General features: G+C 36.9%; 1 protein-coding gene across 1 annotated transcript; it reads left to right on the top strand.

Moving 5' to 3' along the window:
* The first annotated feature begins 2729 nt into the window (after window positions 1-2729).
* IDO1 (indoleamine 2,3-dioxygenase 1) lies at window positions 2730-17202 on the top strand. Its single transcript, XM_077773106.1, has 10 exons — window positions 2730-2828; window positions 6546-6641; window positions 6757-6876; window positions 10132-10250; window positions 11381-11395; window positions 12933-13032; window positions 13583-13700; window positions 14743-14794; window positions 15442-15590; window positions 16847-17202. The coding sequence occupies exons 1-10, from the start codon at window positions 2730-2732 to the stop codon at window positions 17200-17202; spliced, it is 1224 nt and encodes a 407-aa protein (XP_077629232.1).
* The last annotated feature ends 389 nt before the right edge of the window (window positions 17203-17591 follow it).

Below are 17591 nucleotides of genomic sequence, written 5' to 3'. Positions count from 1 at the left end.
ATGAACAGACACTTCTCCAAAGAGGACATCCAGTTTAACAGATGGTGCTGGGAGAACTGGACAGCAACATTCAGAAGAATGAAACTAGATGATTTTCTCACACTGAGATATCACCTCACGCCAGTCAGAGTGGCTAAAATGAGCAAATCAGAGGACTCTAGATGCTGGCGAGGATGTGGAGAAACGGGCACCCTCCTATACTGTGGGTGGGAATGTAAACTGGTGCAGTCCCTCAGAAAACAGTACGGAGGTTTCTTTAAAAATTAACAATGGAACTCCCCTATGACCCAGCAATAGCACTGCTAGGAATTTACCCAAGGGATACAGAAATGCTGATGCATAGGGGCACATGTACCCCAATGTTCATAGCAGCACTCTCCACAATAGCTAAAACATGGAAAGAGCCTAGGTGNGAGCCTAAGTGTCCATCAACGGACGAATGGATCAAGAAGATGTGGTTTATCTATACCATGGAATACTACATGGCAATGAGAAACAATGAAATCTGGCCATGTGTAGCAACATGGATGGACCTTGAGGGTGTTATGCTGAGCGAAATAAGTAAGGCAGAGAAGGACAAATACCATATGTTTGCATGTATAGGAGGATTAGGAGGAACTTAACGAAGGACCGTGGGGGAGAAGAAAGGGGGTAATAGTGGGGGAAAGGGAGAGAGGCAAACCATGACAGACTCTTGAATGCTGAGAACAAACTGAGGACTGATGGGTGTGGGGAGGGAAGGGGGGTGATGGGCATGGAGGAAGGCACTTGTGTGGATGAGCACTGGGTGTTATATGTAAACCAACTTGAAAATAAACTGTAAAAAAAAAAATCAAGCCTCAGAAACTTTTCTAACATAGAATTAGCTTAAACTTCATTACATGTGTCTGTTTTGATGCACCAATAGAAAAAGAAAATCCAGGTAGGAAGAGTGAAAAATCATATGAATAAACACACATTCTCTAATTCCTAAAAGTGTTTTTGTTTTTTTTTATTTAAAATTTTTTTTAATGTTTTGTTTATTTCTGAGAGAGAGACAGCATGAGCAGGGGAGGGTCAGAGAGAGAGGGAGATACAGAATCTAAGCAGGCTCCAGACTCTGAACTGGCAGTCAGCACAGAGCCTGATGCGGGGTTCAAACCCATGAACCGTGATCATGACCTGAGCCAAAGTCAGATGCTTAACCAACTCAGCCACCCAGGCTCCCCTAAAGCATTTTTGTTATGTTTGGCTTTCACACAGATATAACAACCCAACATGATGTTCTTGTTTTTCTGCCTTGGGCCTGGTTTCAAAGATATCAGCCTCATGAATCATTCATTATGAATAAGCTTAGCCATGTGTTCTTTTCCAGCATAATTTGGTTTCAATTTCCCTTACTTTTATTGTAAGAAGAACATATTCTTGTAAAACTGCATGTTAAAAAAAAAGAAAACATGATTCATGGGAAAGAAGAGTGTGAGAAATATTCCAAAATGAAGAGTCATGTACCATTAAGTTATTTCAAGTACTGATGAGCTGAGCGAAAAATTGCATTCTTAAAATGTACTGCACACTGACTCCTGATTTCTCCTTTTGATCATCAAAAGAACAATACGGTTTCTACTTTTGCTTCAGCTTTATTAGCAAGATCGAACAATGCCTGTAAGTGACAGCACCCCAAAAACTTTGCCAAATGCAGTTTTAATTTGCATTTTGAAAGAAATATTTTCAATGTGTTTTATCCTTTATTTAAACTTTTAACATATTACAAACTCTCCAAATATGAAGGTCTATTGCCTCGACAGTCCTTAGCAGTTAATATAGTAGAGATACAAAAAAGTCTCCCTAAAAATGATTTCTAAGGAATATGAAGAAGAAAGAACTGTATCATTGAGAACATAGATAAAAGACTGAGAAAGAAAAATGGGGACATAGAGAGGTACTGTCTTTCTTTTTTTTAATTAAAAAAATTAACTTTTATTTATTTTTTAGAGACAGAGAGAAGGAGCACAAGTTGGAGAGGGGCAGAGAGAGAGAAGAAGACACAGAATCCAAAATAAGCACCAGGTTCTGAGCTGTCAGCACAGAGCCGATGCGGGGCTCAACCCCACAAAAGTGAGATCATGACCTGAGATGAAGTCAGATGCTTAAGTGACTGAGCCACCCAGGTGCCCCAAGAGGTATATCTTAGTTTCTCACCTACTTCCATTTTTTTTTTTCCTACATCAGACATTGCCTACCAGTTCAATGTAGCACAATTTGCCTTTCATGGCTGCTGAAATAAGGCACTACTATGTTTAAAGAACCCTAGAGATGTAATGGAAAGCCAATGACAGTAATGGCGAAGTGATATTTTAGGACTTTAGCCTTGGTCAAATTCATGATCTTTCTTCAAGGTTTAAAGTTCCCATAAAAAATGTTCTTTTCTAGTTACCTATTTTCATGGTTTTTGTTATTTCAGTTTCTTTCTGACATTTCCTATGACAGTAAGCCAATGGTGTGCCCAGTGACAACTACTTCATAACGATATAAACTTTCAGTTTCTTTATATGATGAATGGGATGTATTGTGGTTTTATTGTTTATCAAATTATAAAGAAAGAAAATGAAGCTATTCTAAAAGTGGAAGTCTTTTCTTACTGCCTACGTGGTAAGTTTGTGATCATTGGCTATGGCAACTTCTATAATAAATAGATGCTCTGAAAACCCCTTGCAGAATAAGGAGGGCCAGTGGAGTAGGCTGCGAGAATGGCACACAGCAGGACATTGTCTACAGAATATTCTTGGGAAATTTTCAAAGAATACCATATAGATGAAAAAGTGGGCTTCGCTCTGCCAGATCCACTGGTAAGACAAGAAATTGCTTTATGGGCAAAAATGTTTTCTTATCATTACTTACCTGGGCAAGTTAACGTCTACTGAACAAATGTGGTTCAGTAATTTTTACTAAACAAATGGATAGAGCAATGCTATAAGTACAGCAGAGTTTTAATAAATGATTCATATTGAACTTTCTTAAAATTTTCTGCCTGGAGATTGAGTCTTAAATCCACTTTTTACTTACTTTACACAGATAACAGAAGTGATGAAATACGGAAACTATGATGTATTTTGGCTTAATACAATTGCATTTTTGAAGGGTATTTTGAAAAAAAAAAAAACAAAGTAACAAATGATCCATGTCAAAGGAACCCTTTTACTTGACTGAGAATACCTTAAATTGTATGAAGTACATGTTCCTACTTTGATTAGGTTTTTGAGATGGTATATCAATTTTGTGTTGTATTAATACTACTTGTTGTTACTAAGTATAAGATTCGAATGAGAGTCTGAATTACCTTTTTTAAAATCTTACAAGCTTTGCCTGCAAAGAGCGAGACATGTAGAGTAAATGCCTTTAAAACTGCATTTTTCTAAGATGTATTTCAAAGAATGCCAGGAAAACCATTTTATTATCTATTTCAACTATCAAACATTTATTTAGCATCTTTACGAAATTTACAAATACTTACTCCACCTTCACAACCATCCTAAACTGTATATATGTTATTAACCTCATTTTCCTGATAAGAAGTTTAAGCCATGCAGAATTTAGGTAATTACCCAAACTTGCACAGGTAGCAATGGCAGAGATAGAATGTGAACCTGACTAGTCTGGCTTCAGAGTCCATGATCTTAAAATCATTATAATATGCTACTTCTCGTAAGAGAAGATACCACAAGGCATTGCTTTTTCCCCCACTCCACTATTGGGTTTCATAAGGTTTATGAGATTCTATATGATTTCTAGGAACGAGTTACATGCTGTGACAACTCTGTATAGTGCATATCAATATTTTGTGGTGCAAATACAGTCTGTATCCTAGAGGGCATCTTTAAATGCAGCAAATATATTTTTAGTTAGAGATCCAATCTCACTTAGAAATAACATCCTGTAGGGGTGCCTGGGTGACTCAGTCGGGTAAGCATCCGATTCTTGATTTCTGCTCAGGTCATGATCTCAGAGTTCCTGTGATCTGGGATCTAGCCCCTCTCTCTAGCCTCTAGCTCTCTCAGAGAGCTCTCTCTCTCTCTCTGCCCCTCCCCCCAGCTTATGCTCTCTCTCTCTCTCAAAAAACAAACAAAAAACCCAGCCCACTAATGTTATTACTAAAAGCACTTACTTTACTTTATATTTGCAAATCACTCATACTTAGACCTGTTCCCTCCCCATACAAGCACACTGAAGTGCCAGGATAAGATGATTTTGAAAATTTACTTATCAACAGTACTATAAGAAATTGCAAAACTCTATATCATTTTTCTTCCAAAGTAAGTTCTTTTAAAAATTAAGACAATCATGGCAGTTTCAGAGACCTAAGAACATATTCCAAGGGGTAAAGCAAAATCCCCAAACAAAAGCGAAACAAAACTCTTCCTGGACTACTTGAAAAGTAGCATTACGGGGCGCCCTGGGTGGCTTAGTCGGTTAAGCGTCCGACTTTCGCTTAGGTCATGATCTCGCGGTTCGTGGGTTCGGGCCCCGCGTCGGGCTCTGTGCTGACTGCCAGCTCAGAGCCTGGAGCCTGTTTCAGAGTCTGTAACTCCCTCTCTCTCTGACCCTCCCCTGCTCACGCTGTCTCTCTCTCTCCTAGAAATAAATAAAACATTAAAAAAAAAAAAGTAGCATTACTACTTAAGATGGTTAGGGAATTAGGTCATATTTCGAAACAAGAAAAACAAATTAGTCATTAATTTTATTTCTTCACTGAAGATCTTTCCTAGAAATTATAAGCTCACAATGTTCATTTCATCTTTTATAATCAATCAGATTTCTATTCCAAAAGAAAAGAATATGTCTTCTGGCTCCACAATGATAGAAAAAATACATTCTCTAATCTAGCAGAAGTTGAATGACCCTCTGTGTTATTCTTCATTAATTTATATTATACCATTAAGCATCCTCTGAACCAGAAGTGTATTATTGAGTGCATTTTTACATCTGTCAAAAGGATGTTAATCATGATATATAACAACAAAAATATTTCTGTTATTTTGGGAAAAGAGTAAAAACCAAAAATTCAGTTGTGTTATATAGTAAAATAGAGAACAACAACAAAAACAGCAACAGCAACAACAAAAATATATATAGCATTTGTGTAGTTAGGGAGAAATATTCAGAGAAACCAGAGAGGTGACTATCTAGTGAATATACTGCTTACATCTTTCATTGCTAAAATATCTGCCCTAACAGCCAAAGATTGGCCAATTATCTGAAGCCCTGAAAATGTTTAAATTTTATGTTACATTTGCCTTTTTATCTTGTAGCTTACTTATAATATTAACTTGGTTTTGAAGCTTAAAACTTCACCAATGTTGGTTTGAGTTAATCTATTTTTGCCGTGTCCCCATAGGTCAGTACTGATGACTTCAAGGACATATCTGGAAAGGGCTTAATGAAACAGGCATGGGGAAAGAGCATATGGGAAATTGAATCTCATTTCAGGGCATCGTCTAGGTCTTTCGTTTGTATGTTTTCCCTTGACATGAAAGCATAAATATGAAAAGATCTAAAGAGACACTTCTGTTTGGATTTTATTTGCACTTACTGGGAAAAATATACCCCTATAGTACCAAAGCAGATAATTGATACATATAAGTACAGCATCTACTACATGTCCAGTACTGTCCAAGGTTCTGTAAGAAATATACAATTAAAAGCATGATAAAATCCTTACCATCAAATCAGGTAGTGAGATGTTAAAAGAGCATTGATTTTTGAGGAGTTCCTGGGTGGCTCATTCTGTTAAGCAGCTGACTTCAGCTCAGGTCATAATCTCACAGATTGTAAATTCAAGCCCCGCAATGGGCTCTGTGCTGACAGCTCGGAGACTGGAGCCTACTTTGGATTCTGTGTCACCCTGTCTCTCTCTGCCCCTATCCAGCTTGTGCTCTCTATCTTTCTCTCAGAAATAAGGAATGAATAAGCTTTAAGGGGAAAAAAAGAGCATTGATTTTTGAAAGTTGGAAGCACTTAAAAGTTCAATCACAATAAACTATATATACAAAACAATCTCATAAGCTGAGCCTTGTTTTCCTTATTTATGAAATGGAGATAACAGTCAACTTTTTAGGTCTTTATAATATTTAAATGAGAAATTATTGAACAAAATGCCTAGTCTACTTACTGACATCTAAGAAATCTCATTTTTCTTCCATTAAAAAATATTAGAATCTAGCCAGGAAGAGAAAATAAGTAACAGATAACAATAAATTACTTAACAATGTGAAAATAGAATACATAGGATTTATACTTGGGGATGTAAGTGTATGTTGGAGTAATCAGGATGATTTTAGTGGAACTTTCGAGGTGGCCTGTGTAAAAGAGGCAGGTAAGAGTGCTGGAGGAGAGGAAGAAGTCTTGAGCCCTGAGTGTGCAGGTAACAATGGGGTTACTGGACAGGTAATTGTTGGCTAGGATGGTGTTACACAGAGTTGATCTAGAGGCAAGACAATCAATCAGAGGCAAAACTATTACATAAAAACTTTCGCTACAAGATAAATGTCCTGTTTCTTTTTTTCAAGGAGGAGCTACCTTACCCTTATGATCAATGGATTTTCATTGCTAGAAACCTGCCTGAACTGATTGAGAAAAATGAACTACGTAAAGAAGTTGAGAAGGTTTGGAAAGGCATACATTCTTCTTCCTGTTACAGCTTCTTAACATTTTTAACTTGGCTTTAAAGCTATAATGCCACCCATGTTGATTCGAGTCAATTCCTCTTTTTATTCCCAGTTAAAACTGCTCAGTATTGATGGTCTCAAAAACCACAAGTCACAGCGCCTTGCACATCTGGTCCTGGGATATATCACCATGGCGTATGTGTGGAATCAAGGCGGTGAAGATGTTCGTAAGGTTTGGAGATTTTCTGGTATTTCTTATGCTATATGACAATTTACATCCAATTGACATTTAATGTAAAAATAACTCTAAAAATATTATAACTAAATTTTATGATGCTTGGATAACAGAAAACAATAAAAAGGAAAACAATCATTTATTGCTTTAACCTGCCAGCTGCTATCGTTATTGGATTTTTAATCCTTCACTTACATAACACAGTAGGTGCTCCATCCTATTGATATAGACATATGTCCTGAGTCTTTTACTTAGATTATACTGTAGGCATTTTCTAGTTACAACATAATCATGCCAGTCATCATTTGAAATCACTTTATAGTTTTTCATTGAGTTACTGAACTTTATTTATTCAATCCTCTGTTTACAAATAGTGTACTTGTTTTTAATATTTTACCATTGTAAATGACACGATAGTCAATATATTTGAAAATTAAGTATTTTGTCTCCTTATGAGTTTTGGGAGATTATGCACATGTTATGACTCTTCTTACTTAATGCCAAAGTGCTTTCTTACATCTGCCAATATGGAAGAACATATGGGTTTCACTCTACTCTCATCCACGGTAGATAACTTTAGATTTAAAATAATACCGTATTGTATTTTGTCTGGCAATCCTAATCACATAAAACCAGTTGACTGTACACCTAATCTTTAGACCAGAAAGAGATAAAATAGGTTCCAGAAGCACCTTCTGCCCTCTAGTGATTTTTTTTTCCTTTTTGACAAGGTAATTGGAATTATTATCTTGTTTGTCTTTCCACACCTTGCTTAAACACAAAACAGCACATACAGTTCACCTATGTGATAAGTCATCCCCTTATATGTGAACAAAAGAAAAAAGATGCTCCACATAATCATGGGAACATGTTATACTTCTTTATAATCATCAGACTACCATATCTAAATTTTGTGAGGACACTATAAGGTTTAAGATTGGTTCTAGCCTTACAACCTAAGCACACAGCCCCACTAGACTTGCTAGAATCCAAGTCTAGCTAAATGTGTAGGTATTGTATAGAAAGATCATCAGTAGGGTCACCTGAGTGGCTCGGTCAGTCAACCCTACAACTCTCGGTTTCGGCTCAGGTAGTGATTTCATGGTTTGTGGTCTGCGCTGACAGAGTGGAGCCTGCCTGGGATTTTCTCTCTCTCTCTCTCTCTTTCTCTCTCTCTCTGCCCCTACTCTGTTCACACACACATGCACACTTTCTCTCTCAAAATAAAACAAACAAACAAACAAAAAAGATCATCAATAACAAAGGGAAGCATGTGTTAAGTGCAGAAGTATGAGGCTCCAGAGGAGTTAAATAGTAGTTGGAATAATAATGAAATGCTTCAAGAAGCAGTGGGACTTGAATTATTTCTTAAAAGATTGGTAGAGTTTATTCAAAGAGGAGAGGGGCAAAAAAGAGAGAGGACTAGCAAAAAATATGGAGACCAGAATGTATATGGGATAATAAAAAGATAATAAATTTACCAGACTGGACTTCAGGATTATAAAATAAAACTTAAAAATATATTTTTAATTTATTTAGTTTCTATAGACCACATTATTCTGAAAAGGATTTTAGAAGCCAGGAACAAATACATATATATGACTGTTGAAGTGAGGAAATTGTAGGAAATGTATATGCGTGTATGTGTATCTATCTATATCTATATATATGTACATATATATATATCTATCTCTGTGTGTGTATACACATGTAGTCAATAGTCATATATATACACACACACACATATATAGAACTATTGAAATGAGGAAAGAAAATAAATGGACAAAAAATAAGATATATCACTATAAGACACATTTTGCTTGGGAATGGGCTAGAAATTAGCATCTGAGTTTCTTAGTAGCTGCATAAATATCTTTAATAGTAATCTATTACAGTCTATACACAATCTAAACAGATGTGTTTGAACATTTCTTTTCCCCAAGTCACCTCAAATTAATTTTTTACTTAAGCATCTTCCCTTTTGTTTCCCTTTGATCTTTTGTTTAAATCAGAAAACGGCAGAAATTTCCTTTTGAAACATATCCAGGAATTTCCTTTTGAAATGATTGTAAATCATTTGCAAACCAAAATGTCTCTGATCCCAGAGGCGCAAGCTCTGCAAGGACTTGGATAGCCAATGTTTTCCTGCTAATGTTCTGTCTTCTTTGTTAAACCATCATCTCCAGGTGTATTAGGTTAATCCGAAGCTACTGAGGTTAGAGCTTTCTTGATTTTTGCAGAACTGTGGAGCAGGCCACATTGTCATACCACCCTTCCCACCGCAGTCCCACCTCCCACTACCCCAGATGAGCCACACATCCCTTTCCTTTGCCTGGTTAGATACACATATTCCAGCCATAGGCTACTGATGTCAAGGATGACCTTAATTACTACGTGGGACATTCTGGTTATAAAGTCAGGCAAATAAAGAATAAAAGGTCAGCATTATGATTAATAGAGCAATTGGAAAACATGGCTTGCGTAAGTGGCAACAAAGGGCCCTTCAGAGAGCATTTGCCCATCAAGATTGCCCTGTGGACATAGGAGTCTTTTTGGGGCGCCTGGGTGGCTTAGTCGGTTAAGCGACCGACTTCTGCTTGGGTCATGATCTAGCGGTTTGTGGGTTCGAGCCCCGCATCGGGCTCTGTGCTGACTGCCAGCTCGGAGCCTGGAGCCTATTTCAGAGTCTGCGACTCCCTCTCTCTCTGACCCTCCCCTGCTCACGCTGTCTCTCTCTCTCTCCTAGAAATAAATAAATACATATTTAAAAAAAAAAAAAAGGAGTCTTTTAGAATGTGGCCATACACGGAGCAGAATCCTGAGTAACAGGCTCAGGAAAAGAAAAGTTGAACGAAAAGGGAGCTGAGCATGACTTTATCCTTGTATTGCCTATGGATGAAGAGTTCCTTACAGAGGAGCTGCTTAACAAATGTTTATGGGATGAACACACGAATGAATAAACGACTACAAGTAACCACAGGCCATTGGAAAGTCAATGATACATCCTTTGTTCCTCATAACGTCTACTTCATATTTCTCTCTCTCTGACTAGATTATGTCCACATCAACCCACATCTAAAACATAAACATTTAATAATTCCCAGGACTAAGTTATGAAATGAGGAAGAGAAAATTACAGTGGTTTGGTTTCAGAGTGCCATGATGTAGAACAGCTAATGTTCTGACACCCAGAAAGCAGAGGAAAAGGTAAGATACTTCAAAGATTAATTCTAAACCCTGTGTTTTAATTAGGTCCTGCCAAAAAATATTGCTATTCCTTACTGTGAACTCTCTAAGAAGCTGGATCTGCCTCCCATTCTGGTTTATGCAGACTGTGTCTTGGCAAACTGGAAGAAAAAGGACCCCAATGGGTATGTAAACTGTGATTACAGCAGGAATTAAAGAAGTGCACGCTATTTACATCAAGAGGGAGTTAGTCATTGGTTTACTTTTCAGTAGCACAGCTTTCTTCTCTGACTTGGGCGTATGTTTTCCTCTGCTGGTATATCCATGAGAGAAAGGTGTATAGTTAACATACAATGACATGTGCCATCTTGACTGTTCAGTTGGGGGATTTTGACTGTTCTATACACGTGGATAGCCTGAAGCAATATACAGAATACCACTCTATGGTTCATTTCATTCAATTCTCTTCTCTACCTCTAGGTACACACATTCTGATTGGTCATTTTAAAACTTAAGTTTATTCTACTATTGGATTTCACGTTAGTGAGATTATAGAGTAGGTACTCTTGTATCTGGCTTCTTTAAAGTAACATATTTTGGAGATTCTACAACTTTAATCTTTAACTCTCCAGTTAAGCATAAACACATTTTCTGGGCACCTGGGTGACTCAGTCAGTTGAGCGTCTGACTTCGGCTGAGGTCATCATCTCACGGTTCGTGAGTTCGAGCCCCGCGTCCGGCTCTGTGCTGACTGCCAGCTCAGAGCCTGGAGCCTGCTTCAGATTCTGTGTCTCCCTCTCTCTCTGACCCTCCCCTGCTCATGCTGTCTCTCTCTCTCAGAAATAAATAAAAAACAAAACCAAAAAAAAAGAGTAAACACATTTTCAGCAGTGGAGATGAAAAAGCTGAAGGGCTAGGCCCTTCCTGTCCTCTTAGCAGTGGGGTCTGTTACCACAAGGGAACAAGAGACATAGGGTGTCCCAGGGTTCAGGGTGTGTTTCTACTGTAGACCCGGGAAGCCTAAAATGAAAGGATTTGATCTAGAATAGTTTATTAGGAAAGACTAGTTTGGCTAACCCTCTGTGTCCCTTAAATATTTTTTTTTTCTTAAAAAGTACTAAGTTAAGTGTTTGCATTGCCTAGTTGATAAATCTTTTTTAAAAAGCATATATGTATTTTTCTTTTCTACTTATATCTTACCTTTGATAGATCAGTAGTATTAAATTGAATACGAATAACTCAAAACCATTTGATTTTTAATTGATTTTCTTTTTCTCTTCCAATTGACCCACTGTTTGATGGCTGCTTTCATAAGGCCCATGACTTATGAGTAAGTATTTGATTCTTATTTTATTCTAAGAATTATTTGTTATTCAAAGTAAATATAGGCTTATCAATATCTTCCAAAAGTACTTTTTAAAAGACCAATTGAGTTCAGGCAAAATATAACTCAAGTAATTGTTTAAAGAGCATATAATCCCAATACTTAATTAGATATAAGACTATCATAGGACCATGTCTGCTTGATATCATAGCTACAGTTATATGCAAAAATAGCACCTGCATATATAAAATATAATTAAAATGCACATATATAAAATGCACATCCATCTGTGTGTCTTTGACTGAATAACCTCAGTGGCTGGAAACATAAACCTGTTCTTTTTGGCCCAGTCCTCACTATTTTTGATCTATATCCTAAACAAAAGCTAAAAGCTAAGGAAATAAAGGTAAATATCATTAAGAATAAGCCTGCTTTGGTTCAGAAAGTAGATACAGGAAAATTATGTACATTGCTTTTTGATAAGGAGGAGGGCAAGAGGAACTCTAACCAAATAAACCGGATAAAGAAGGAATCTTTGTAGCAAGTTATTTAATCTGAGTTCGAAAGAGTGAGTAGGAAGGAATTAGCTACAAGAAAAAGGTGAATGCTCATAGTGGAGAAAACAGCAAGAGTGAGGGCCTCAAAGTGATGGAAATCTTGATGTATTATCAGAACCAAAGGAAGGCTAGTGTCCTTGATAAGTAGTGATTGATGGAAGTAGTAGTATGGTAAAGGGATGAAGAAATAAATTTAGCAAAAAATTATGTAGGACCTTTGGCTATGATAAGGGGTTTCAATAGTATCTTCAGATCAGTGGACAGCTATGGAAGGCTTTTTCACTTGGGAAGATGGTATCATCAGTGCCATTTTACAGATGAGAACACTGAGGCAGAAACATAAAGTATCTTGATCAAGGTCACACCACAAGGTAGCTTGCAGAAATGGTCTGGCTTCAGGGACCATGAATTTAACCACCATGAACTTCATAGATATACAGATACTAAGTCCTTGTTTGCACTAGTGTAAAACTTCAATAAAAAAGAAAATAGGGTATAATCAATTATTTGAATTTCCCATTTCTTTGTAAAGCAGGTAAACCACTGAGAAATTGAATCAGGTTCACTGATAAAAACATAGATGCAAATATATGTATTCAAAGCAAAAAGACTACTTAAAATTATACCTCACAGATGTCTCTAAAGCATCAAGTATGTATATATATATATATACAAATATACATATATATATGGTAATATATATGCATGTGAAAAATTAATGATAGGATAGAAACAGAAATGATCTTGGAATTTCTGGTTTCAAAATTCTAAAATGGAATTTCAAGATCCAGTTTAATTTACCATTAGATCTTAGACAATGAACCTAACACTCATAACAGAATGGAGAGGGTAAAATCTAGCATACTTATCCCAAAAAGTTATTTTGAAACTAAAATAGAATAAAAATATTTGAAAACTACAAAGCACTCAAACAAATATGCCAGTACTTTTGCTAAATTCTTGACTCCCTTGACTTGTTTTCTTAGGAACATGGACATTCTGTTTTCATTTCCTGGTGGAGACTGTGGTAAAGGATTTTTCCTGGTTTCTCTGTTGGTGGAAACAGCAGCGGCTTCTGCAATCAAAGTAAGTCCATCCATACTGGCAAATTTGTATCTTCATTTCCATAAGCAGAGCAATCATTTAGTAACCAAACTATATTATTCATGAAATAACTTTATCATGACTAAATAGAACATTCGATTATTTAATTGGATATGAGGTCATCTAATAGAAATAAGTATTTTATTTATTTTTGTGTATCATCTAAAATAGAAAGCATAGGACCCACACATTTAGAATAAAGTTTGAAACTTCAGTAAAATAAATGCATTTTTAATGCAAGTTGTCATTGGAACTAGATCACAGAGTGACATAAATATAATAGTTTTGACTATTAGAGTTAGAAATAAAACTATATAAAACTATATAAGCTTATCTCTAAATGAGAAATAAATAAAAATAAATCTAGGCTTAATTAAATGCAGGGAAATTAAGTCAAACAAGAGGGTACTCAGCAAAACAGAAAAATGGAAATCTCACATTTAATTTGGAGAGTAAGAATTAGGAGAATTTTATTCTATGCCAATATTTAGTGCTAGGAAATCTTAAATGTTTACCTTTTTTTTTTTTTAAGGTAATTCCCGATTTACTAAACTCAGTAAAATGTGAGGACCGGAAAACTTTGCAACAGGCACTGCGTTACATATCTTCTTGTCTGAAACAAGCCCGCGAAGAGTTTCGGCAAATTCATGGCAAGTATTCTATGCCAGGCAACATTCAAGGCTGGCAGTCACAACTTTCTGATTATGTGAAGCGTTAGCGTTGTTAAACAAACAGAAGAAAAAAACCCCTCTCACTTAGTGGGTGTGTTTTCACTTTATGTCACTAAATTATACTTTCCTGTGGTAGGTTTATTATATTAATTTTACAGATAAAGTAATCTGCTGGAGAGATAAGATTAATGGCCCAAGGTTGCATTAATAGTAAATTGTGAAGCCAGAATTGCAATTGCAAGCCAGGTAGCTATTTAACTCACAGGAATGTCTTAGCCTCCCACTGAAATCCATGGAGAGAGAGGTGGAAAGTTCAGGCTGTTTTCAGTTCTGAAATACTTAGCTTCTGCTTGACAAGAACTCCCTACAAGTTCTGGTTTTTCACTAGTTACGTAAGAAACAACAGAGAAAAGCTACTGAGCTCAAAAGTTATGACAAAATGAACAGCTAAAAAAATAGTAATAACCAAAAAAAGTATACAAACAAGGGACTGCAAGAAAAACAGAAAAATATGTGCTCTGCCTGACAGCTTCAACAAATATGTGACGGTGTATCCCCAGGCTTTGAGTTACTGCTGATGGGTCGTTGGCAAGAAATAGACCTTCAAGTAAAAAATGTTAGTAAGCTTTGGGGGATGATTCATGGGGAAACCCACAGGGTTCCTGGGGTTGCTGTGTCTACTTTTCATTTTATTTAGATTTGTTTCTTTATGTAAGTAGTTTATCTCTTATATCAGTAAGCACATGAAATAGTTTGAAAAAAACATTAGCAGTTTAATTGGTCTCCCGAGGATGAGTCAGAAGTGGGCTTAGGTTCTTTGATACAAGCTGTGTGCTAGCCCTGTTCAGTGGGCATGAGGCTCACTTGAGAGAGCTTGTTCTCAGGGACTTTTTTGGCACAGATTGATCTAATGCCTTTTCTGCAGCCTAAGCTGAACTCCACTATCAGTTGTTTACAATATCTTGATCTCCTGTGATAGTTCTGATGACTGCTTAATTTATTACACCTCATCTTTTTACAGACTACGTGGACCCAAGCACATTTTTCAATGTTCTTCGCATATATTTGTCTGGGTATGTAGTCTTACACTTGATATTGTTTTCTCTTAAACAATTCCCATAACACATCAAACTCCCACAGATGATCCCTACTATCCTTCGGGTTTAAGAAATAATGCGTATCCTAAAAAACATGTAGACGAAGTAAAGACTATTCTCTTTGTTATTAGCTGGCCAGACATGGACTGGAGTATGGACAGGAAAGGTAGTCATTTGAAAAAGAATGGAATGGTGGTGCCTGGGTGGCTCAGTCAATTAAGCATCTGACTCTTGCTTTCGGCTCAAGTCATGACCTCCTGCTTTGTGTGATCAAGCCGCATATCAGACTCAGCACTGACATAGAGAACCTGGTTGATGTTCTCTCTCTCCCTCTCTCCTTGCCCTTCCCCCACCTCTCTTTCTCAAAAAAAAAAAAAAAATTAAAAAAAGAGAACAGAATGATGTTTGCTCCAGTGCAAAGGTAAGCTTCTATTTATGGAATAGTTAAGCCACATTTTCTCAGAACTGTTATTTATCATTCTCAAACATGAACATCAGTGGAAGGGAATTGTGGAAGAATAATGAAATTTATGTCGCTCTCCATTCATCCTCTATTATAAGATTTTATATCTGAAAATTTGGTAATTAACCTAAGTAATGATTTTTCTCCCTTCCTGGTCTAGCTGGAAAGGCCACGCCCTGCTTCCAGAGGGTCTGAAGTACGAAGGTGTCTGGGATACCCCAAAGAAGTTTGCAGGGGGTAGTGCAGCCCAAAGCAGCATTTTCCAATGTTTTGATGTTCTGCTGGGCATCCAGCAGAGTTCTGGTGAAGGTGAGTGGATAATGACAAATAATAATCATCTCCTATGTTAATACAATAGTGTTTTAACATCTAAAAAATTACTTTCTGGTGCACCTGGGTGGCTCAGTCAGTTAAGCGTCCAACTTCGGCTCAGGTCATGATCTCACGGTTCATGGGTTCAAGCCCCGCATCGGGCTTTGTGCTGACAGTTCAGAGCCTGGAAACTGTTTCAGATTCTGTGTCTCCCCCTCTCTCTGACCCTCCCCTGCTCACGCTGTCTCTCTCAAAAATAAATTACATTTGTTAAAAAAAGTAACTTTCCGCCAGAATCTCATCTGAGCCTATCTGGTAGTTTCCAAAGAATCGGTAAGGCAGGATCTTATTGTCATCATCACCTTTCACAGACAACCAAACAGGAGATTTGAAGTTCTTTAGAGGGTAAGTGACAGACTCCACACTAACCAGCTGGAAAGCAGTGAAACCAGAACCAAAACGCAAGTTTATCACCCTCTCAATCCTGACATTTGAACATGTTTATCAGGCCTAATTGGCTGTGGTGAAGCCCATAGCACATGTCCTGAAAACGTATGATCAGATTCAGAAAGAGGAAGTCACCTGCAAGTGAGATGGGACTGTGAGTTGAAGTTGGGGAGGTGGAGACCTCAGTGACAGGGGAGGCTTGACACTGCTCTTGGTCAGCTGTCTTCTTACCACAGCAGCCCGTATTTTAAAGATGTCCAGAAGTTGAAATATGAGCCACATCTATTATATTCCTTGTAGGGGTTTAGAGTAGGCAGAAGAAGCTCCAGTAAGAATTTCCTGGTTTATAGTTCATTCATTTATTTAAAAGTTATCCCTTAAACTCTTTTGAACTCTCTGTCATGATCTGTCGTGTACAGATTATATTCACCCTGTATCATCGGCTTTTTAGAAGGATCAAATACAATAAGAAGTGAGAAAGGATACATGAGCAAAAAACTCTATTATGAAAGAATGAGTTCACTTCACGTGGTTTTCAGAATTAAGGCTGTATAATAATTATACATAATTATACACATAATTGAATATACATAATAAATGTATATATATAATAATATACATAATTAAAATAATTACCATTACTAAAGCAAGACGAATAGCCTTCTAACAGGATGGTTGTGAACTCATTGCCTCATGTTTCAGTGGTGGCTTGTGATCTCCCACCCACTCTGACCTCACTCTGTCCTTCTCTCCTGGATTGGAGAATGTTTTGGCTTCCCTACTAACTAATCTTTCTCTTGTTTCAGAATTTGCTTCCAAATTCCTTCATGAAATGAGAGAATATATGCCGTTAGCTCACCGGAAATTTCTTCAGACATTAGAGTCAGCCCCCTCAGTCCGTCAGTTTGTTCTTTCAAAAGGTGATGCTGAACTGCAGACAGATTATAATGAATGTGTGAAAGCTATGGTTGCTCTGCGAAGCTACCATTTGTTTATAGTAGGCGAGTACATCGTGAAACCTTCAAAGAAACAGAAGGGGAGAAACTCAACATCTGAAGAATCATCAGAACCTGAAAATAAAGGAACTGGAGGCACTAGTGTCATTCCTTTCCTGGAGAGTATTAGATGCACAACTAAGAAATTCCTGCTGAAGCATGACTAATGTAACTTGACATTCCGTCAAGACAAAGATGTCTATATGTATCGGTGTCATTGCTCATTATATCAGACCCACAAATTAATAATATACAAATTTTTAATTGTATTTTTAAGATTTTAAAATATTTTTCCAATATCTCTCCTTTCCTTGTAAGAACGTAATTAGAATATAATTAGAATATTTTATTCCTATTAAAATGATGGCATTCAATAAAAATTGATATGATATAATAAAATGTCTAAAAGTTGCCTTATTCATAGCTATAATTAAATACTCATCTAGATGAGACCCAGTCTACACTGCTACCCTCAAGCATGGGTAAATAGATTCCTGTACTTTCCCTATATTAATATCACACTTGTTTATAATTACCTGTCTGTCTCACTACATGA

This window comes from Crocuta crocuta, unplaced genomic scaffold (genome assembly GCF_008692635.1).
Source record: "Crocuta crocuta isolate KB4526 unplaced genomic scaffold, BGI_CrCroc_1.0 scaffold177, whole genome shotgun sequence".
Taxonomy (NCBI): domain Eukaryota; kingdom Metazoa; phylum Chordata; class Mammalia; order Carnivora; family Hyaenidae; genus Crocuta; species Crocuta crocuta.
This window is presented reverse-complemented; position numbering and strand designations above follow the sequence as displayed.

Coding starts and splice junctions, on each gene's coding strand:
- IDO1 (XM_077773106.1), top strand. CDS start 2,730: ATGGCACACAGCAGGACATTGTCTACAGAATATTCTTGGGAAATTTTC. Junction 2,829..6,545: donor TCGCTCTGCCAGATCCACTG/GTAAGACAAGAA, acceptor CTTTTTTTCAAG/GAGGAGCTACCTTACCCTTA. Junction 6,642..6,756: donor TACGTAAAGAAGTTGAGAAG/GTTTGGAAAGGC, acceptor TTTTATTCCCAG/TTAAAACTGCTCAGTATTGA.